At 40.9% G+C, this 24,641-nt stretch overlaps 1 protein-coding gene across 10 annotated transcripts in view; it reads right to left on the bottom strand.

Moving 5' to 3' along the window:
- Window positions 1-24,641, bottom strand: part of epha7 (eph receptor A7) — a 129,903-nt gene that overhangs the window by 87,656 nt on the left and 17,606 nt on the right. For all 10 annotated transcript variants that reach the window (XM_077587749.1, XM_077587754.1, XM_077587751.1 and 7 more), the window contains 3 exons: window positions 19,279-19,343; window positions 17,570-18,239; window positions 2,872-3,027 (listed from right to left, as the gene is read on the bottom strand). In XM_077587749.1, coding sequence (XP_077443875.1) covers window positions 2,872-3,027; window positions 17,570-18,239; window positions 19,279-19,343 — 891 coding nt within the window. The remainder of the gene's footprint in view (window positions 1-2,871; window positions 3,028-17,569; window positions 18,240-19,278; window positions 19,344-24,641) is intronic.

The following is a 24,641-nucleotide window of genomic DNA, read 5'->3' as shown; positions in this document are numbered from 1 at the left end:
ATCAACAGCAATTGGCTGGCCACCAAGATATAATCTATCAATCAAATATCAAAGTGGAAAAGAATTTGGAAATTTGATTTCTGAAATCGCCAAGAAGCCTTTCGGGGATGGTGGCGGCAGATTAGGACAAAAACAAAAACTAAAAGAAAGAAAAAGAATTTTGCCAAATGAAATTTTGACGAAAATGCAGCAGCAGTACTCCACATGTTGAACTTAACGAGGAGAAACAAATAATCTGCTCTGCGAAAGGTGAAATTTAGGAACACTGAGGAAAAAACAAAAAACAAATTGGTACATCAGCTTACTTGGGTGAGCTGCTTTTAACAAAGCTGGCTTGAGTCATGGGAAGTCATATGTCTCGACAGGGGGGATGGTGGCCTTGGTACGGTGCCACTACACAACTTATAGGGTTAAGTTGGTGCCAGAGCATGCTTAACCTGTGCTCGGCATATCAGTGCACGATTTGAAATTCCAAAGAACCATTGATTTATAGTGATAATGGCACCCAAATTGTGTTAACAAAATAGTTGGCTGGATGGACAGAAGGTTCCATATCTCATTATGAAATCGCTGCCTACATAACGAGTTCAACAGGTTAACAACATATAGAAATCCTATTTAGTAGACCATACAAAACGCCATTATTCACTGCACGATTGGAACTAGATGATAAGGCTAATCTGGCTGACTACATAAAAAGAAAATCTTTAGGGAAATGCATTGAATTGGGGTTAGCAGAAGGAGACTGTGCTTCTCAACAGGAAACGGACTGGACCAACGGTGGTGCCAGGAGCCTGGGTGCTCAACCTGCAGTATAAAGAAGAAGCACTGGCACACCGAGAGGGGGATGTGGAGCCACCTTTGCACACTAAGAAGGTTCTCTCAGTTGAAAAGTTTGAGGAGACAGGTGAGAACAGCTTTCTGGTGTAATAAAATGAAACGGCAACCACTCCAATATTGATTGGAAAGATTATTGCTCAGCGAGCAATGCCATAGACCAGGGGTATGGAACCTATGGTTCGGGAGCCATATGTGGCTCTTTTGATAGGTGCATATGGCTCTCCACTAAACTGTGAGGTAAAATATGGAAACTGCTGTTGAGACAGCTCAGTCCTGAATGCATCAATAGTGGCGTTAAGTGATCATTGTGGCGCCAAAACTACCTCTAGTGTGGCTTTAAACATTTGTTCTTCTGCACGCATACTCCCATTGATTATCATTGATTAGCAACAGCGGGACAATGTTGTCAAAAAATCTCAGAGAACATTTGTACTTTAAAAGTGATGACATTACTTCAAATAGCACACATTTTGGTGTATTTTTACTTTTAAATTTTGAGTATGGCTCTCAGGGAATAACATTTGAAAATGTGAATTGTTTATGGCTCCCTCCTTCAAAAAGGTTCCCGACCGCTGCCATAGACTATAGGGAACTCTTTTATATTGGTTTTATTGTCTCCATATGCAAAAAGGTGAAAGCGTTTCAATTGAGAATGTTTTGAGGACCATCGACCTCTCATACGGTCGTTCACACAGTAGATCCAGAAGACTCTCAATTGTTTTGACTTCGACTTCGACTTTTTTCCCACGACAACGCACTCGTAAACGGAACAAACACTCCACCCTCACGTTCGCTATCGATGGGCTGTTTGCTGTTGTATTATTCCCTTCAAAATATTCCGAAAATGATGCACACAAATGTCCTCACAATCGGATAACGCACGACCACTTGCCAACGAGAAGCAGTCTTTTATCAGCGATCGCTCCGCTGCTCATGGGAGCATCGGGGGCGCTGGCTCGCGGCTCCCTTTTAGCTTGTAGCATCTGTGGTCGCAACCGCTTTGAACGGCACCTATGATAGAGTTGCTACCGGGGATGCTATTGCGGGGAGTTGCGAGCTAGTGCCCCTGATGTTCTTATGAGCAGCGAACGAGAAGAAATATAATACTCCTCGTATTAGATAATAATAACAGGAAATGCAGCAGCTGAGCTTACCCACCTATTGATTGTGGGTAAAGTTTTATTCTGAGAAAGAGTGCCATTGCCTGTCGGCGTTGTGTGCATGAGTATACTTCATTACCCAGAAAGCCCTCTTTTTCCCCCGCATGCGTGTTGTGCGTTTCCTGGTCTGAATAACTCATTCGGTGCTCGTAGATATTGTTATACATGAAAGAGATGCAAAAAAGACAGTGCCATGGCCACCTGGCTTGGTCGCATCACGAAATTTTGACCGCATCACGGGCGAATTATTCGATCGAAATTTCCGTCGTACGACGAGAATATTGTATGACGAGTGGTCGTATGACGAGGTATGACTGTATCCTGTTTCTTAGTGTTTTTTTCAGAGGGTGGGAACAAATTAATTTGTATTTAGTTCATTTCTATGGAAAACATTTATTAGAGATATGAGTAAATCGACATACGGGCTCGGTCCCGGAACGCGTTAAGCTCTTATCTCAAGGTATGACTGTACGGGCACCAGCCAGCCAATCGCAGGGTGCAAGGAGACAGACAAATATTCATACTCGCACTCATACGAAGGAACAATTTAGAGTGTTCAACCAGACTACCATGCATGTTTTTGTTATGTGGGAGGAAATCAGAGTAACTGGAGAAAACCCATGCAAACTCCACACAGACAGACCTGGAATCGAACCCTCAACCCCAGAACTCTGAGGCCAACGCGCTAACCATTTTCCACCGGACCGCCCTAAAAATTTCTACCCTCCAAGACACTGGAGAAATATTTCTAAGTGTGCAAGTTAATACAGCTGTCACATAGAGTGCCAAAGGATGTTGTTTTACTCATTGTGCAATTACCGTTCATAGTGCACTCTGTCGAATACGCTTAACAGCAGCAGGGCAGACTTACTTGTGCAGGCTACAGAAGGAGGATCAGAGAAAGCTCGGTAGTAGCCGTCTTCACAGTTGCACTGCCAGGAGCCCTCACGGTCAATAAAACTGTGTGTTGGGCACCGAGAGCAGTGTAGGTCCTGAGAGGACATCTTGTAATAACCGTGACCGCATGCTGTAAATGACATCAAAAGAAAAGAAACCCGAAAAAGTCAGAAGACACAGATAATTGTCTGTCTAATCATACAATCAAATAAATGTTCACGCCTCAAAGCGTGCCCAGCTGGAAAAAAACATGTTTCCTTGAGTAAATCATAGGAAAAGCTCTGAAGTCAAATCATTGACAAGGCTTCCCTCACCCCCACCAGTTGCTATTGAGGGACATGCTAAATCAGTTTTATTGTAAGTGCTTGTCCTTGTTTTTTGCCAACTATTGAGACATCTTTGCACTTTTCATTTTGCCACAATTGCTCCTGATTTTATACAACCCATCCTGCCAACTGTTAGCCTTTGCTTTCCAATGACGATGCAACATGTCTGCGTCTCCTGTAGACCAAAAATGGGCAGATATTTGGCTTTGTGTATAACGTCTCGGACAGAAATTCCGGTGAACTTTTCTGAAGAAACTTTAATCCCATGAGAGAAACATAGACTTGTTAGGATAATTTTTTTTCTTGAAAAGCCTTTTTTTAACTTATCACCAGAGGCACGCTTAAAACATAAAGCAAATTCTTATTGACTGTAAAATGTCATAATGACAATTAAAAGCATCCAACCATTTCATCACTGTGCACGGCATACAATGTGAATACATTAAGATGCAAAAGAGTTTTGAAACATGTTGGGGTAATTATTATTATAAATGTGTTTGCAATGAATATAAAGCCTTATAATATACATGCTTACTATATTAATCAATATATTTGCTTATTAGGAATAGTAATGCTCATCCTAAATGTGTAACTATATTAAACAATATAGTTATATGTGTTGATCGCTTCCAACGAAGACAAACGCCTACGCCAAGGTCGCTCTCCAGGACAGAAGCAAAGGACATAAAACAATCCACTGAGTTCTTGCTCCGAGGACTGATTACTGGAAGATACGCGTCGACCTTTTCCCCAGATGCGAGTTCACAATGAAGATCGGTGAAGGACGCTTAAATTGTTGTTGGGTCAGCGGATGGCTATCAAGCATATTGTTTTAATTTGTGACGCTAGGTTGACGCTTGGGTTGCTTGATTATGGAATTGTTTTGTTTCTTGCTTACGCAAATGGAATTGTTTTGTTTCTTGCTTACGCAAATGGAATCGATAACCTTGTAATTGTTTTGATTTGAAGCCTTAAATAGGCAGGACATAATGCCGCTCTTTAGAATAATCTTGGGTGGGGCGAGCTGCCGGATGTATTCTCTCTTGCAAGAATTAAATGGGATGTGACTACAGATGCCTTTTTTATTGAAAGCTGAATTGGAAAAACCTAAGGAATAAACATACAATTGGATGAACCTAACATTTGGTCCTTCGAGCCTGTGGTCAAGATACCGGAGCAGAATCCAGGTCGCTTCCGTTCGATATCTGGAAAGACCGTGCACGGCGCTTAAATACCCTTTCCGGGCTGGATTACTCGACGAGGCGACTTGGGTTCTCGACGGTTGACGACTAACACTCTGAAAGAGACATCTGGTGTCATATCTGGTAAGTCCATTTTTTTAAATGTGACTCGCGTCCAGGGGACTGCGACTCGCGTCCAGGGGACTGCGACACGCGTCCAGGGGACTGCGTTACAAACCCTGGGTATACTAGTCGATGCCAGGTAACGAGACAGAGCATGAGTCTATAAAACTTGGGGCAGTTCGGGGTGTCCTGTACTGTGGTCCGGAAAGGTACAAATATAACTCTGACAGTATATCAAGCTAGGGTATACATTTGTGTTGCGTGTGTTACGTGTTGCGTGTGTTACGTATGTCCTTCCGCGGAAAAGAAATTTGCTAACTGATAACTGAGTGCTCGCGAGCTCCATCCAAAGATGGGCAACTCGAATAAAAAGCGGCTAGTGACGACGATCCAAAACAGCGTCTGCCGTGTAGAGATTGAAATTTGTTGAAAATCAAAGCGCTACAAGGGTTAAACACCTAAATTTATGGATAAACAAATATGGGTTTGCTGGCCAGCTTAAATATGCATGAAATATTAAAACCTGCAGGATAAAATAGGCACTAAGCATAGAAGTAATCTATATAATATGTGAAGGGAGATACAAGCGAGGCGGCTTGTTCCACAGAAAAAAGGAGTGATAAAACGGGTCCGTTGTGTGAAATAAAAAATAAAAGATAGCGCGGGCTACTCGGCTGACGGGGGAGGATAGGAATGTAAGCCAAGAAGTTGGAAAAAAAACAAGTAAATCGGGTTTTCAAAAATACTATGTGCGTGATTGCCTGGACAAAAAGTCTCTAAAAACAAGGCAGGCCTGCTCAAAATGATTTGAATGAGGATTTTGAACATGAGGATGTTGAGCTAATTTTAAACCAGAGATCACATTCTTTGTGAATGAATTCAATTGGAATTTTTTTTGTGTGATGCTGAAAGTTGTAAAATGGCAATTAAAATGGTTATTTCCAAGTCCTAGGCATACTTTGTTAATAGTACCTAAATGTACTGTCAATTTAATGGAATGAAATGGCTTATTGCGGATTATCTTGGTTTTATCCTGTCAGCGGGAATATTTTGGTTAACAGAAATACAAAACGGCAAATTAAATGTTTAGCGGGCTTGCCAAAACTGCGTTTTTGTCATATTCTAAACTTGCCAAATAATGCGTTGATTGCGGGGGAAGCGCTCTGTTTTCGGTGCGGCTGATTTGATGGTGTTGGACATTATAATATAGTATAGTATGCGCGCGGACCGCACAAGCGACTAAAATTTAAGGGGGACCCCTTCCGTGGAGAATATTACAATTATTGGCCTTGAGGGCGCTGAAGCAAACTTGAGGGCAGAAATGGGTTTTGCCATGATATAGTTGTGCTTGCAGCAAACTATGGTGATATAGTTGGATATCGGGAGAGTAATTAATTTAGTGTAATTAATTTAGTCTTCTCTAAAAAGCGTTATAATTGTGTGCACAGGAGGACAAAAAGAAAAGCGTTTTGGAATTTGTAAACAAAGATAAAAAAGCTGCTTCTGCAGCGAGCGTGAAGGTCACAGTCAGCGGCTAAGGGCGCGCTTCCGTTTAAACATTTCAGAATAAGAACAATCATGGTCTGCAAGGGATGCATGGTTCCGCAATTATCTTCGCATTTATTTTTGGGATTTAATAAGAAATAGTTTTCGAGGTGATAGAAAATCTGTTTGGCAAAGATTGATTTGGTAAAAGCTTTGGAATTGGGAATAAATACTATTATTATTATTTTATTTTTTTGTTTTGTGAAGTTCAAAGGGCTCTTGATTGAAGAGAGCTAGTTTTGGAGGATAAAACGATATTATTACAGTTTTGAATGGTTGGTTTGTTCAAAATACTTCAATATAGGTGATTGGCTGGTTAAAGAAAAATGAATGGAATTTTGTTTTTGTTTTTTTTACAATATTATGGCATATTGGTTACAATTTGTGGGTCCTTTATTAAGCATTGAAAATTGTAATTAGGAAATGCCTAGTAAAAAGTGGATTTCTCTAATTTAATTATTGTAGATTTTTCTTGTGGTAACAGGGAGCTATAAGAAATGGCTCTTATCTTAAGTAAACATAGTATGGGGTGATTTACAAATTATTTTTTTAGGTACTAAGAGTTATTTGGTTGTTAAAGAGATCAGACATGAATTTAACAATGCAGAAATGGCATGAGAAATTTCGTGGCATTCGTCCAAATTATTAGGTAAATTGAACCTGGCTGGGGTAGATAAGATAATTGGTTAAGGATAGGCATAGTTTCCCTAGAAGAAACATGGAGCGTCTTTAGGTGCACAAAAGACTTTCCTTGTTTGACCTGAAGGGGGCGTATGCTTTGGTATAGGGCATATTGATGACTATTGGGGCGTTATTACTGTCTATTGCTTTAGGGGCATACAAATTAAGAATTTAGCCAAAACTTACTGCATTGCAATTATGGGGTTAATACACCTGAATGTTACGGTGATAACGATTGGCAATAACAAGCTTAGATATAGGGGAATATCTACAAAAAAAAAAATAAAAAATAAAAAATAAAATAAAATAAAATCTAGATTCAGGTGGGGCCTTTCATGGTGTGAAACAAGTGATGAAATAATGTCTATGTTTTAAAAATAACATCTCCAAATTATAAAATATCAACCTTGGAGAAATGCTTTAAGTAGATGGGTTGACTAGAATGGGCAAAATTCGATAACATTGAAAGGGGGGTAACTTAATGCAGAACAATGAGATAAAGTTTTTTACAAACGGTTTAAAATACTAAAAGGGGGTGTGTGTGTGTTTCAATGTGTCACAACTTTTCCGTTATTGCATTATTGGCGAATAGATATGTGGCATGTGGATCTAATACATTAATTATCTAGTTTCTTCAGGCATCAATTTTGCGGTTCGAGGATCTACTAATGCGGAGTGGATCCAGACCTTCCGGAGTGTGGAGTATTCCTGGTGTCCTCAAGAATTCGTAGGTTTTCTCTGGGTACTCCAGTTCTACTCCAACAAACCAAAATTATGGATGATTGGGGGAGCACTCAAAGCAAATTCCTTGATTATGAGTGCGAGCGTGGATGAGTGTCTGTCTTTTGTGTTTTAATTGGCTGGCCACCAAGATATATCAATATTCTAATTTCAAGGTGGAATATTTCTGAAATCGCTGATAAGCCTTTCAAGGACGGTGGTGGCAGAGTAGGACAGAAACAAAAAGAAAAGAATTTTGCCAAATAAAATTTTTTGATATCTGCAATGCGAAATTTTGGGAACCTGGGGGACTAAACAAAAACAAAAGACTCATCTAGGAGGGCTACCATTTTGAGTCAGGGTAAATTTCATGCCTCAAAAAAGGGGGAGGTTATATATATTCAATCTATATGCAGATATATGGCCAAAACACGGGCGATTCCCCCTTATGTCAAGCTACAAAAGCTACATATCCATTGCAAAGGATACACATGGATTTTATAGAATATGTGTGGTACATAACAGTCCTAAAACAGATTGGGGAAACCTTGTTGCAGAAACTGGTCTAGATTGGCAAGCTTGGATGACACACCCGTGCGAAAAAAACCATCAGGCCTTCGATAAAATTAAACCATACGGTGGGGGCATTACAAATCATTATTCAGACTGACAAATTAACTTGTGGATCCTTGTCTGACGTTTTTCCTAAGTCCATGGGCAGGTGGAGAAAATCGTCAGAGATGGAAACACCCGGATTCGCCCTAGTAAAATTAAAATCTGAAATGACCAGAGAATTCATTTCTGCAACGGGGAGTTCCCAAAACGGGAGGCGGTAAGAAAAATTGGTTATTGTTGATGGAAAATGCAGCTATTACTATAAATCAAACCTGCATAACATGTATGGGGCCCCGCCCTCTCTTACGAGTAGTACCCGCGCAAATTACTCCTGATTGTGTAATGGAGATAATGACAAATGAAAATGTAAGCCCCAATTGTGAGAAATGGAATAATGTCTACCCAGTTACAAGAACTTTTCAACACATGTCGCTTTTAAATCATTTTACCTGCTTAAAACCTTACAGGGCATGGTCTGAAGCTGGAGGCGATAAATGAGACGTGGTGTGCCCACGTCCTAAAACCGACTACACCCTGGTACCACGTTCTGACCTATGGTGGTGGTGGGGTCAAAACAAATTATACGACTCCTGCCAAAATGACAGCAGGACTTTGTGCCTTGGTCTCACTGCTGTTACCAGTGTCTGTTTTTCCATCTACAGTAGAGGAGATACAATTGGCTGCACAGAAATCCGGTATGATGGCGGGCCCCTCGCGATGGCGTCGATCGGCATGGAGAGAGGGCGATCCGACATACATTGATGCGATCGGCATCCACGGGGCCTACCAGATGAGTATAAGTTGGCTAATCAGATCGCAGCAGGTTGGGAGTATATTTTTCTTTTAATTACTCCAAACAAAAATGTTGATTGGATAAACTACCTGCATTACAATGTCCAAAAACTTGGAAATTATACTGAACAGGGATTTGTGGCGATAAAGGAACAATTGGCAGCCACCAGTCTTATGGCGTTCCAGGATCGCATAGCAGTTGATATGCTGCTTGCGGAGCAAGGGGGCGTGTGTGCAATGTTTGGAGATCAATGTTGCACCTTCATACCGAACAACACGTCACCCGGTGGGTCCCTCACCCAGGCCATTAGTGGCCTGCAGACCCTCAACCGCAATATGAAGGAGCATTCTGGAGTCAGAGAATCCGCCCTTGAAAGCTGGTGGCATAAGTCTTTGGGAGGTATAAGGATTTGGCCAAATCTGTTGCATTTTCCGTAGCCCTTTTTGCTACGATTTTGACATTATGTGGGTGTTGTATTATTCCCTGCTTAAGATCTTTGATGAGCCGACTTATGACCACTGCGGTTGCCCCTACAAATTCTAAATTGCATGAATTGTATCCCCTACTAATGAAACGTGGTGACAGCAGCAGTGAATTTCAAGAGCATGGTAGTTCCGAGGATGAAAAATATGGCGAAAATGATTTTGTTTTCTGCTTTCAGACCTGCCGAACGAGTAGGGCCTAAGCGGGTAAAATTAAAACAGCCAACGGAGATATCCCTCTCTTCTTGGATTTGCCATAAAATAAATAACGAACATATAATAAAAAAAGGGGGAATGTTGGGTTTATTCTGGGATGTTACTATATGTTCATTTGGAATTAATGGAATAAAGCTGAAAGGAAGTTTTATTAAGGGGATCATGTGCAAATTTATAATATAGGGGGGAATGTTGGGGTAATTATTATTATAAATGTGTTTGCAATGAATATAAAGCCTTATAATATACATGCTTACTATATTAATCAATATATTTGCTTATTAGGAATAGTAATGCTCATCCTAAATGTGTAACTATATTAAACAATATAGTTATATGTGTTGATCGCTTCCAACGAAGACAAACGCCTACGCCAAGGTCGCTCTCCAGGACAGAAGCAAAGGACATAAAACAATCCACTGAGTTCTTGCTCCGAGGACTGATTACTGGAAGATACGCGTCGACCTTTTCCCCAGATGCGAGTTCACAATGAAGATCGGTGAAGGACGCTTAAATTGTTGTTGGGTCAGCGGATGGCTATCAAGCATATTGTTTTAATTTGTGACGCTAGGTTGACGCTTGGGTTGCTTGATTATGGAATTGTTTTGTTTCTTGCTTACGCAAATGGAATTGTTTTGTTTCTTGCTTACGCAAATGGAATCGATAACCTTGTAATTGTTTTGATTTGAAGCCTTAAATAGGCAGGACATAATGCCGCTCTTTAGAATAATCTTGGGTGGGGCGAGCTGCCGGATGTATTCTCTCTTGCAAGAATTAAATGGGATGTGACTACAGATGCCTTTTTTATTGAAAGCTGAATTGGAAAAACCTAAGGAATAAACATACAATTGGATTAACCTCTACTTCTGAATGCCTCTAGGTGCGAAATTTCCAGGCAACGAAAGCTTTTTAAAAAGCCAAGTTACGAAAACCCCCAAAAAGTAAATGCATTTCTTATCTGTTGTTTTTATTTTGAAAATATTGTCCCGGATGCATTGATTCTCGCTTTAGAACAGGGGTCTCAAACCGGTCCTCAAAGGGCCGCAGCGGGTGCAGGTTTTCATTCCAACCCAACAAGCGGACACCTTTTGCAAGTGTAATCAGTTGATTGCAGCCAGGTGCTACTTATTTAGGAAGACCCTGATTGGTTAAAATGTCGACACTGGATCGGTTGAAACAAAAACCAGGACCCACTGCGGCCCTTTGCGGAATCGGTTTGAGACACCTGCTTTAGAAGCTGACTCCACTATATAGTGGGCTCTCATTGGCTGTCTCACAACAACCGTCCATTTTCTTTAACCCATTATTTGCTTTCACTTATTTATGCTTGGGGAAGCTGTGGCCGAGTGCCTCGACCTGAACCGCAGCCTTCGGTGGGCGAATTTGTGTTGCGGGGGCAGGCGATGGGCCGTGTGGTCATTAATACGGACATTGACGGGTTAGTTGGTCAATGTGCACCAAAACGGATCTTGAGTAAACGCAACGCTCGGCTGTTTTCTAGGCTCCGCATTTGAACTAACTTGGACTTTGTCCGAGACGCCTCAATTATTCCTGAGACCAAAATTTATCAAAACGGTGAGTTTTTTTATTGGGTATGTCCTCACTATATTGTCAAACGCTGCCAAGGGCTAAGTGCCACCATTTTGCTCTTTGATATGATTGACAAGTGTAATAATTCTGTTGGTTTTGTAGGCTTTTGTCATACAGTGGTACCTTGACATACGAGTGCCCCGACATACGAGCAATTTGAGATACGAGTAAAATTTCGGGCAAATATTTATCTTGAGATACGAGACAAATTTTGATATACCAGCATACAGCGGACGCGAGAAGCTGCTCATAAGAACATCATGGGCACTGTCTCTCTCCCCACAACTCCCTCGTGTAATGTCTCTCTGGTCGCAACTCCCTCGTGTAATGTCTCTACGAGCACTGGGGGGAGCGTTGCATTTTTTTCAGTGTTTATCATAGGCGCCGTTCGAGGGGATGCGAACGCAGATGCTACAAGCTAAAAGGGAGCCGCTAGCCAGCGCTCCCGAAGCTCCCATGAGAAGCGGAGCAATCGCTGATAAAAGACTGCTGCTTGTTGGCAAGTGGTCGTGCGTTATCCGATTGTGAGGACCTTTGTGTGCATCATTTTCGGAATATTTTGAAGGGAATAGTACAACAGCAAACAGCCCATCGATAGCGAACGTGAGGGTGGAGTGTTTGTTCCGTTTACGAGTGCGTTGTGTGGGAAAAAAAAACGAAGCCCCCCGCCCCTTTTGTGCCCCTCTCCCCTCGGCGAAATCCGCCCAATTTTAGTTAGATTAAACACATTTTATTTCTATTAAACCACTAGTTATGTGTTACTTTGTTAATAGATGGGGAATTAGAAGAAATAAAACATTTTTTCCAATCCAATATCCTGTTTTGGGTGTTTTTTCAGAGGGCTGGAACGAATTTTTTTTTTTCCATTCATTTCAATGGGAAACGTCCGCTCGAGTTATGAGAACCTCGTCATACGATCTCAGTCTCGGAACGGATTACGATCGTATGTCGAGGTACCACTGTACTTTTTTATTTCCCTTCTGATCTCTTCCTCCATCACTTCAGCAATAGCAGTGATCAGGTCATTTTGTATTTTGCCCGACGTGCCACTAAACAGTTTATTAGTGGACAGGTAGTAATGTAAATCCGTGTTTGTCTCAGCAATGAGAGAAATAAGTTCCACATAATTTCCTTTGTTTGGAGATGCAGCGCTTTCATCGTGTCCCCAAAATGAAAGTTCCTGCTTGCTCAAAAAAATGACGCAGTCTATCAAACTTTTTAAGATTTCCCTATTTATCTTTACCTTTTCGTTATGGCGCTCCGTTTTGGAGAGCACCATTGCTTGTAAGTGTCCGGCAGTGCTTTGGTGTCTCGTTGCTGCTTTGGTTAAACAAGTGAAATTTACAAATCCAGTGTTGCTCCAAACACCATGTCGATCAGTGGCAAATAACAAGCACTCCCAGCAATACAATCTGCAGTGTTCCTTGGAGCCTGTGAGCCAGGGGTAGCGCTCGTAGTTAGCGAACTGAAAGTGGCGGATCTTAATGATGTCCATTTTTTTTCTGGAAAAGTCCGTCTGGAAAGGGGCTTTGTCAGCAAATCTGTAACCAAATCCATTTGTTTTCCTCTGTCGGCCATTGTGGGTGGAGTTTGCGAGCTCTGGCTAGCGAGCTCTGGCTTTGGCCCACCTACTCTATCACTAGACAATCATAGTTGGTAAAAGCGATGACGTACCCCTACGCCTGCGAGAAGGCAATGACGTATCCCTACGCCTGCGAGAAGGCCTTAGTGTCACCAAATTGAATTCTGATTGGTTAAAGCAACAGTGTTATCGACGCTTGTTTAATGCAGCAGAGCCTGCAGAACTGATTGTGAAGGCCTTGAGGCAGATTTCTGACCCTGGACACAAATAATGGTATTATAAGTATTCATGGACAAAATAGAATTAACATCAGTCTGTGATTCAGATATTTCTTAGGCCAGCAGAGAAGGCCTTGAAGGCACACCACTATTTGAGCGGCACCTCTATTTGAACGGCACCTCTAATAAAATGGCACCTTGGTGGAAGAATTGAAAAATAGAACGGCACCCTCTAATTGAACGTCACTATGGGAAAAGTCTGAAAAATAGAGCGGCATGCCGGTGAAATAGAGGTTATTCTCAACCTGAGAGGGTGGTCAGATGGCAAGCGCCTTCTTGCCTGGGATTCATACTGTTGTCACATTAGCGATGCCACCAAGAAGCAATTGAAGAAGCTCCATATTGATGTGGCAGTGATTCCAGGAGGCTGCACCAAATTTATACAGGCCCCCGAGGTGTCCTGGAATGCCCCATTCAAGGCCAAAGTCCGACAGATCTGCGAGAACTGGATGTTGCACGGCGAGAAGACCTACAACAAATTCGGCAACGTGCGAGCACCAACCGCTCTCGATGGCTCAAAAGATTGCCAGATACAGTGGTACCTCGACATACGATCGTAATCCGTTCCGAGACTGAGATCGTATGACGAGCTTCTCGTAACTCGAGCGGACGTTTCCCATTGAAATGAATGGAAAACAAATTAATTCGTTCCAACCCTCTGAAAAAACACCAAAAACAGGATATTGGATTGGAAAAAATGTTTGATTTCTTCTAATTCCCCATCTATTAACAAAATAACACATAACTAGTGGTTTAAAAGTAATAAAATGTGTTTAATCTAACTAAAATTGGGCGGATTTCGCCGAGGGGAGGAGAGACGCACAGAAGGGGCGGGGGTGGGGGTCTTCGTTTTTTGTTTTCCACGACAACGCACTCGTAAACGGAACAAATTTAAATTAACTTGGATTAATATATACAGACACACTCAAACATACGTTTAATGTAACTTTACACAAAACTGAATTCTAGTTTTGTCTTAATCTTTTGTTACCTTCGTTTTCCGGGTTAGCGGTTTGCCACGCCTCCACCCTCACGTTCGCTATCGATGGGCTGTTTGCTGTTGTAAAACGTATTCCCTTCAAAATATTCCGAAAATGATGCACACAAATGTCCTCACAATAGGATAACCCACGACCACTTGCCAACGAGAAATAGTCTTGTAGTACATATTAGCGATCGCTCCGCTGCTCGTGGGGACATTGAGGGCACCGACTCGCAACTCCCTCGTTGTAATGGCTCTGGTCGCAACCGCTTTGAACGGCGCCTATGAGAGAGAGTTGCGACCGGAAATATTGCGAGGAGGGAATTGCGGGCCGGTGCCGCTGGATGTTATGAGCAGCGAACGAGAAGTAATATAATACTCCTCGTATTAGATAAAAAAAACAGGAAATGCAACAGCTGAGCTTAGCCACGTATTGATTGTGGGTAATGAAGTTTTATTCTGAGAAAGAGTGCCATTGCCTATTGGCGTTGTGTGCACGAGTATACTTCATTACCCAGAAAGCCCTCTTTTTCCCGTGCATGCGCGTTGTGCGTTTCCTGGTCGCAACTTGTCTGAAGAACTCATTCGGTGCTCGTAGATATTGTGATACACAAAAGAGATGCAAAAAAGACAGTGCCAAGGCCACCTGGCTTGGTCGCATCACGAAATTTTGACCGCATCATGGGCGAAATTATTAGATCAAAATTTCCGTCGTAAGACGAGAATATTGTATGACGAGCGGTCGTATGACGAGGAACCACTGTACATTGTTTCAGGTCAGACAGCCCGATTCAGACTGGTTTGCAACTTCTCCAGCAAGCGTGAGCCAATGCTGGCGAAGATGAACGTGAACTCACTCAGACACTCGACGCTGATGCGGAAGGTGATGTGAATGACAAGGACAGCTCCAACAGCGACGTGTCACTTGATTTTCACCGATTAATTTGTAATTACTTACCAGTAATCGCCTTGTATTTGTGCCTTTTAATAAATAAATATGTATATGTTAGCAGTTTCTCTTTTCATCCATAAAATGTACCCCATCTTCTCAAAATTCAGACCAGCTAGTCAAAAAATAGAGCAGCACCCTCTAATTGAACGGCACTACGGAGGAAAGTTTGAAAAATATAACGGCGTGCCGTTGAAATAGAGGTTATAAGGTATATATATATATATATATATATATATATATATATATATATATATATATATATATATATATATAATCTCATTTTCTGAACCGCCTTATCCTCATTAGTGTCACGGGGGTGCTGGAGCCTAACTGAGCTGACTCACACCCATACCTAGGGGCAATTTAGAGTGTCCAATCAGCCTACCATGTATGTTTTTGGAATGTGGGAGGAAACCGGAGTACCCGGAGGAAACCCACACAGACGCGGGGAGCACATGCAAACTCTACACAGACGTCACCTGGATTTTAACCCAGGACCCAAGAGCCGTGAGGCCGACGCGCGAACCACTCGCTCCATCGGCCCAAGTACAAAATGTGTAGAAGCAAAAGCATCATTTAAAAAAAATCTTTGCTTATCTGCTTTTAAAATGTGTCTTGTCTTATATATATATATATATATATATATATATATATATATATATATATATATATATATATATAAGACTGTTGCTTTAACCAATCAGATTTTGAGTTGGCAACACCACAATGACTTGTATCTGGAGCGAGCTGCAAAAGCAAATATATTGTTGTGTTGATTTAAAGCCATTTTCAAGATGGACTTTTCAAGAAAAAAAAGCTGGACATCATTAAGAAAGGTCGGACAACTCCAAAGCAAGCAAATCTGTCACAACCGGGAACGAACATTTTCAGCACTAAATCTAATAAAAACATATGCCAGAAATACGACAAGATAGGCTCGACTTTCAGCATTAGCTTCGATGGCGATAGAAAAGAAGGAAGAAAGAAAGGAGGATGGATATTGTGTACAGTTAAAAATGATTTTGGTGAGTAAAATATGGCTATATTCTTAAATAATATTTCAATTGTATGAGATTATTGATTATTTTTTATGTGTCGCAGCTGTAGCTGCAGTAGAGGTTTTATAGCCATAAAATAGTTTTTGAGGGTTGATTGATTCGCTGAAGGCATCGCTAGAAAATGCACGGACCGCCGCTGATATATATATATATATATATATATATATATATATATATATATATATATATATATATATATATATATATGTACAGACGCTCCCCTACTTACGAACATACGACTTACGAACAACGGTACATACGAACATGTCTGCAAATTGCGTTTATGTCGAAAAATTTTCGTAAGTTCGATTTTGTATTTTTCCCTGTAGTACTTCTTTCCGCCGCTAATACCGACGCCTGGCGCTGTGAGAGCTCAGCTCACCCAGCATCTACCTTCTTCTGCCCACTTCGTTGCAATGCGGAAGTGCATGAACGTGTCTCCAGTGCGCAAAGAACCTTTTTCATTTGTATCATTAAATATCTCGTGCATCCATTATTGAATATGGTTGGTAAAAAGCGAAAGGCTTCTATTGAGGGAGATGCAAGGAAGAGGCAAGCCATTTCATTTGAAATGAGTGGCAATAATAACGAAGCTTGATGCGCGTTGCACGGGCATACAACTTGAATCGTTCGACCGTCAGTACCATTTATAAACATAAAGATCGAGTAGCAGGACCCAAATATTGAACGTTGCACAAAGTTTGCAAATCAATTGAATGATGCCATACAGTGCTACCGCATCATGTATGATGAAAAAAAGAAAACTGCAATCGTCATTAGATAGCTTCTTTCGGTCAGTTTCTAGTAAATCTCTCTCTCTCTAATGTATGTATACAGTACTGTATGTATTCTCTCCATTTTATTAAATGTTTTTTTCAGTACAAACCAATGCGTGTTACTTATACAAGCCTTAAACATACAAATGCACTTATATAAACCTTCAATATACTTATATAGGCCTTAAACATAAATTATAATACAAAATATAGCACTGAATCAACTTACAAACAAATTCAACTTATGAACAATCGCTCGGAACCTAACTCGTTCGTAAGTAGGGGAGCGTCTGTATATGTATATGTACATGTACATGTACCAAACTATATACATATTTTTTTATATATATATATATATATATATATATATATATATATATATATATATATATATATATATATATATATATATATATATATAAATATATATATATATACATGTACATGGCATCTGTGTTAACAGACACCTTATTATTGTCATTGCAATTGGTAATATGTCGTATTCCCTGCCAATAAGACTGATTTCAGTAATATTGGGAGTAAAAGTCATACAATTATGACATTTAAAATGTTACATTAGTTATTTTTACGTTACTTGAACCAGAAGTTGTTCAGTTGTTCAACTTTGGTGACATTAGATTGGTATGAATTTTTTTATTTTGGAATAATTTTGGGGATTTCTTTGTGTTGTTTGGAACGAAATCCAGACCTTATTGGGCCTTTTTGGAATTGGTTTGACACCCTTGCATTGTAGGAATTAAATTTAACTCACGTTCACATGTATCGCCTTTCTGATGAAATCCTGCTCTGCACATGCATTTCCCAATGGGGACCAGCCATTCCCCTTCAGCGCTGCAGTGCATCTTGGGAGAATTTTCAGCTTCCTCCTCTGCATCATCTACGCATATTCCCTCAACCTCCACTAAGGATGAGAACTCTGATCCTGTCACGGTGTCTGGGAACATGGCAAGGTTCTTGATGATGGACCAGCACTTCTTGTAATAAACTTTGACAGAGACCAGGGCAATACATGCCCCGACATCTTGAAAGGCCAGGTAAAAGCCCTGTTTTTTCAGGGGACCAATTCTTCTCACTTCAGTGTTGAGCTTCATCTTCCTTTCACCTAAGTCGCCCTGAGTAAAACTTTCATCTGCTGCAATTGTGTCAATTTTTACATACTGACTCTCTTGCATACTCCTACCTACCTCAGAATCTGTTTCCTGGTAATACAAATTGAAGGTCTCTTTGCAAGTGCTCACCATACGAGGTAAACTGTTACAATCTCTCAAAGTAAACTTCACTTCCACAAAAATTCTCTGGGCATTGTGCGTTTCAATCCAGTTAGTCCGAAGCCAGTTATTCTGATTGGGCTCCATGACTTTGCAAACCTGGTATGTGTGAATAGGTGTGAAGCTCTCATCCAAGCCGCTGATCTCTTCCCACTAAAATTAATAATATAAAGAAAATAAAAATTACAACAAATGGTGCAAGTGAGACATTTAAAAAACACAGCCCATTGTTCTTACATCTCTACATACTTATATTATTTTTGTATTATATTTTTGTTCCAGACTAAAAATGTTAAGTACAGGCAGTGTTCCCTCTAAGATGCGCGCGTGCGCAATTGCGCACTACTCTCGTCTTCTCTGCGCAGCAGCAATCATATGGCGCGCAGTAAAAAAAAAAATCGGATATATATATATATATTTTTTTTTTTTACCCATGATGGCGCCGTTTAAGCGGCAGCCAGTGGCAGTAGCTCTGTCCACTTATGTTCTGCCGAAAGTTCATTCGGCGACCTGCCCGTCTGTCAAACGTCCGTCGGCGAAACGTCTTTAGGCGAATCATCCGAGTACCGATGATGTCGCTCACACTGGTACTCAGTGCGCTCAGGGAGGTTGACTTTCTGCTCAGACCAACGAAAAATTAGAGGGAACATTGAGTACAGGTTACTTTTGAAAAGTAAAGAATTATATTATCATTACTTCCCTGATAATGTAATGAAGCTATGTTACTAGTTACTCAATTATGAATGTAACTGTTACTTTACTTGAAAAAAAATACAATAAAATATGATTTGACTGCACACCAATTCAGGGTGATCCCTGCCTGGTACCCATAATTTGTGGGGATAGGCTCCAGCACCACCCACAACCCTTGTGAAGATAAGCGGTATGGACAATAAAATAACTAATAAAATTTGATTTAAAAAAAACTATTTTTCAAATTAATTTTAAAAACTAAAGTTTTGTTTGTATTTTTACCGTGAAAAGCATCCAGTCTCATTGTTATTTTAAATATAGTTTTGTGTGTGCATAAACTGGGTTTTTGTGTCTGTTACTAGTCCCTTGCAGCCCTTGTAATAAGCAAAATAGAATCTGAATGAAAGAATACTTAAAAGAAATTGTAATTTAATCATTTTTTTCTATTTGAAGATGAGTTAATGCCACGTATCACAATACAGAAATTGTGCAAACTTACCCCATTGGGAGGGTAGGAGATCCACTCAAGATCAGTCTGAATTGCCTTGGAGTCCAAAAGAACCACTAACAGAACCAAGAGGAAGTTTGTTACATTTCACTATGGGAAATGACAGTCGGTACAACCAATGTTCCGTCTAATTTTTCCTATGTCTGGGCATACAGAACACACCAGTTGCCACACACCAGTATCACACCTGCCATCAGCAGGTGCATTTCTACTACCCATAAATGATGTAGTCATAATAAAATTTAATCATTAATATCCATACATAACAGGTCATAATAAATTTCACTAGAATTTGGACAAATCTGACTTCAATTTTACTTTATGTTTTTACGTCTATCCTTCTCACTTCTTATTTTCATTCAAACGACTTCTGCTGAATGTGTCGCTTGAGGTAGTCTAATTTCAATTCAGTCCACATTTTTCCATCGGGAAACTCGCTCACAACTTTAGCTTCGCTGCATGTTTTTCAGAACACTCGAAAAACTAAATATGCTCCCTAGTTTTACCGCTGGTTCTTCTATTTGCATACTCCGACAGTCATTCCAACTTAAAAGATGCAGTTCTTTTTTACTCTGGTTTGGGGAGTCGACGTATCATATTCACTTTAGCAGGGTTAGCTTTAGCCTCATGCGCACGTACTGTCAATGCCCTGATTGGCTGCATAGCGTAATTGCATCGCATCCACTGATTGGCTGAGAGTGTGCGACCAGTGCATAATTGCGAAGTTGCACAACTTGGAGAGAATTTTGGGTACTACTCACCATTTTTGGCACATTACATTTGTTTTCATAGTCTCTGAAATAGCTTCAGAAATAACTGCAAATTTACAAATGTATATATAATAATCAAGGTATTTTAACCTGAGGTCAAAACTAGTTTAAGAAATGTAATAAAACATATTTTTCACCTGATCTTTTTAAGAACATCGATAAGATTATATACTATACAGTGGTACCTTGAGATACGATCTTAATGCGTTCTGGGACTGGGCTTGTATGTCGATTTACTCGTATCTCAAATCAACGTTTCCCATAGAAATCAACTAAATACAAATTAATTCATTCCCACCCCCCAAAAAACACCAAAAACCAGGATATTACAATGGAAAGACATATTTTATTGGTTGTAATTCACTATCTAGAATTAACAGAGTAACAAATAACTAGTGGTTATGATGTTTAATAATAAAATGAGGCATTATTTTATACAACAGGGAGTTTGTGGATGGGGAAAAGAAAGAGAGAGAGAGATTGAGACTTGATGGATGCGCTCGTAACGTAATATAAACTTTAAATTTAACTTAAATGAACTTGGATTCCTATAGACACACTTAAAACTTAAAAGTTTTAATCTGATGTTACACTAGATTTAAACCTTCTTGTGCAATACCCAAGGCAAAGAGGTTACTATGAAGACCCGAATAATAGTAGGCACTGGAATAATAGTAGGGAGTGGAAAATTCCAAATGAATTAATAATAGTAGGCACCGGAATAATAGTAGGCAGTGGAAAATTCCAAAAATAATGAATATTAGTAGGCCCGAGATAATTAGTGTCTAAACAGATTCGATGCATAGAATTAAAGCTATGATGGAATATTTATTATAAAATCATAACAAGGACAATCATTATTATTTTAATCAACAGTTTACTAGTAGCATGAAACAAAATAATATGTTTAAATTCCACAATTAGCTACAAATTAAAGTCATGATGATCGATTACATAGGCTACTGTAAAGAAATAATCAACTTTTCTGTCAGTTTCTCTTTCTCCTCTAAAGTGTACTTTTTATATTTTTTCTCCATGCTAATACTACTGCTAGCAAGACAACGGATAATCATGTTGCAAAGTTGTATTACAGTTGCAAATAATTGCTGCAATGAATTGCGTATAACGTAACTCTCGTATATATTAGGCCTACCAATACATTGTAATTATGTATATTGCAACTCTACCAGTGGCAATTGCACGTTCTTACTAGTACTAGTACGTTAGTAAAAACAGCACGTGTGCTTTACACGTAGAAAGTTAATGACATAGAACAATGTTGCTGCTGCACGGACTTAATTGAGGCAAAAATTAATAATCGTAGACACCCGAATAAGAATCGTAGGCATGCGAAAATTTGAGTTGAAAAAATAATCGTAGGCATACGATTATTCGGTTCTTCATAGTAATGTATTTCACTGCGGCTTTTGAGGGGAGCTTCCCGCTTCTCCATACGTATTGGCGAGCCAGCTCAGTCATGTGTACACTACTCATGTTTTTCGATTATTTCATGCTTAATATTGATTGTCATCATATGCCTTTTCTTTGCTTTACCCTTGGGCTTGCTTTGGATCCATTGACTATAGCTCAGCCTTCAACACTATAATACTGGACATTCTGGCTGAATAATTCTCCCACCTTGGACTATCCTCTTCCATCTGCTACTGGATGAAGAACTTCTTAACCAACCGTCCACAAACTGTTAGACTTCGTCCCCACCTCTCTTCCTCCATTACACTGAGCACTGGCTCCCCTCTAGGCTGTGTACTGAGTCCTCTTCTGTACTCCCTGCACACATACGATTGCACACCAACCCACCAGTCTAACTCCATTATCAAATTTGCCGATGACACCACTGTGGTCGGACTCATCTCAGGAGGGGATGAGTCGGCCTACAGAGATGAGGTCAACAAACTGTCTTCGTGGTGTTTGGTGAACAATCTCACACTAAACACCACGAGAACTAAATAAATAATCCTGGACTTTTGCAAACGCAGCACAGATCTGGCCCCACTCCTCATTAATTGAGTATGAGTAGACAGGGTCCAGTCCTTCAAATTCCTGGGGTCCATGTCACGGACAAACTCTCCTGGTCTACCAACGCCACGGCAGTGGTGAAGAAGGCCCAGAAGCAACTCCATTTCCTGAGGGTACTCAGGAGGAACAACTTGGACACTAATCTTCTGGTAACCTTCAATAGAGCCACTGTGGAGATCACCCTAGCATACTGCATTACAGTGTGGTACGCTGGAAGCACGGCAGCAGACAGAAAGGCCATGCAGACGGTGATCAACACTGCCAAGAAGATCATCGGCTGCTCTCTGCCCTCACTGGATGACATTGCCAGCCCTCGCTACCTCAGCAGAGCCAGGAACATTGTCAGGGACCAATACCACCCTGGTCACAACCTGTTCCAGCTGCTGCCCTCTGGCAGACGCTACAGGTCTCACAAAGCACAGACAAATAGACTTAAGGACAGTTTTTCCCACAGCCATCAGGACTCTGAACTCGAGTTAGCACCGTGTGCGGTCGTTTGGTCGCCGGTCTTTTGGTCGCGGTCTTTTGGTCGCGGTCTTTTGGTCGCCCGGACCCAAACAACGGGCGACCAAAAGACCGGCGACAAAACAAGGTAAAACAACACGGTCTACGCATCAATAAAAGCCAACAATGGCCCTGAGCAGTTTCACTGAGCGGACGTGTGAGTGTGTAAGAGTTTGTATGTACATGAGTTGTCCCCTTAGGAAGGGACGTCAGTCAGGGTCTTAACAAGTTCTCCAACAAAACACAATAAAAGTACGGGAAATTTGGAGCTTTTCTTTAGCCTAATAATTAATAGGGCATTAAGTATGACTAAATAATAATTCGCAGTTTGTATTTAGGGAATTTGAGCAACGATTTAATGGTAATTATCAATAACCTTCCGGCCGACCAAAAGACTGGCGGAAAAAGACCGGCGACCAAATGACCGAGTACCAGTTAGCACGACACACAATCCCTTCTGTGCAATAACTTCGGGGTGTGCAATAACAATGTGCAATATCTTTGAAATCTGTGCAATATTTTAGAGTCTGTGCAATATTTTAGAATTCTGTCCAATATTTTAGAATTCACCTAGCTGGGATGTGACTTTTTATACTTTTATAGTACTATTTATGTTTTTTAAACTGGGAAAACACACTTTGAAAAGCTTGGAGTAGCACCACCAATTTCATTTTACGCAGCTGTGTATGATGACAATAAAAGGTTTTGAATTTGTGTTTCCCTTAATTCTGCACTGACTAATGCAATAAAAAAAATTAAAAAAATTGAAAAAATGCAATGCTCCGCCCAGTGCTCGTAGAGATCTTTGCATGAGGGAGAGATAGTGCGGTGAAATCATAAGTAGCCTCTCGCGGCCTGGCCAACTGGCTGTCTCAAATGCTCGTATCTCAAAATTTGTCTCGCATCTCAAGGTAATTATTTGCTCGGAATTTTACTCGTATCTCAAATTCCTCGTATGTCGGGGCACTTGTATGTCGAGGTATTAGTGTATATTAGTGATCAACTGATATGGTTTTTCAGGACTGATACCCATTATTATTTTTAGAGGAGCATGATAACCGATATTTGGAGCAATATTAATTTGCAGTAAAAGTGTAAAAAAATGGTGTAAAAAAATATGCATGCCCTGAACTTCAAACTTGATTGAATTAAATAACACACAGGGTGTCATGTTTTGTTTGGGAGTTTGGTGGAGGTGTGTGCTGTCTGGGTGATGTGTGTCCCTTTTTGTTCCCCATCCTGTACATCCCTGTACAAAAAGGGCCAGAGCCGCCTCTATCTTCTACGGTCCTTTAGACTGTGCAGGACACTGCTGAGGACCTTTTACGACATTGTGGGGGATGCGGGAGCACGGAGAGGGTCAGGAACAGGCTGAATAAGCTGGTCGGGAGGGCCAGCTCTGTTCTGGGCTGTCCTTTGGACTCTGTGGAGGAAGTGGGAGAGAGGAGGATGCTGAGCAGGATGATGTCCATCATGGACAGCACCTCTCACCCCCTGCATGAGTCTGTGGAGTCCCTACGAAGCTCTTTCAGCAATAGACTACTGCACCCTCATTGCAGGAAAGAGCGCTTCCGCAGATCCTTACTCCCATCAGCTGTCAGGCTCTTTAACAAAACAAATGGCTGAATGTTAAGACCAACTGTATATATACATGTACATCTATGTGTATGTATGTATGTGTATGTTTATCGTGGCCGGATGATTCGCCTAAAGACATTTCGCCGACGGACGTTTGACAGACGGACAGGTCGCCGAATGGACGTTCGGCCGGACGGAGGTTTCGCCGAAACGGGATTCGTGCGCTCGCCCGCCCCCGGATCGTGTGTGTACAAGTTTTTCAACCTCAGGCCACGGGCCATATACGGCCCGTTAGGATTTTTAATCCGGCCCGCCGCCGGCGTTGTCCAAATTATAGTAAAAATCAATGATTCATTTCCCTTTGCCACTCATCACTCTCAATTTATTAGTCTACCGTCAATGGCAGCCCGGGAATAAGCACTCTTGGGCGGGCATGTTAGCCCGGGAATAAGCACTCTTGAGCGG

The sequence above is a fragment of the Stigmatopora argus genome, chromosome 19, assembly GCF_051989625.1.
Source record: "Stigmatopora argus isolate UIUO_Sarg chromosome 19, RoL_Sarg_1.0, whole genome shotgun sequence".
NCBI lineage: Eukaryota > Metazoa > Chordata > Actinopteri > Syngnathiformes > Syngnathidae > Stigmatopora > Stigmatopora argus.
This window is presented reverse-complemented; position numbering and strand designations above follow the sequence as displayed.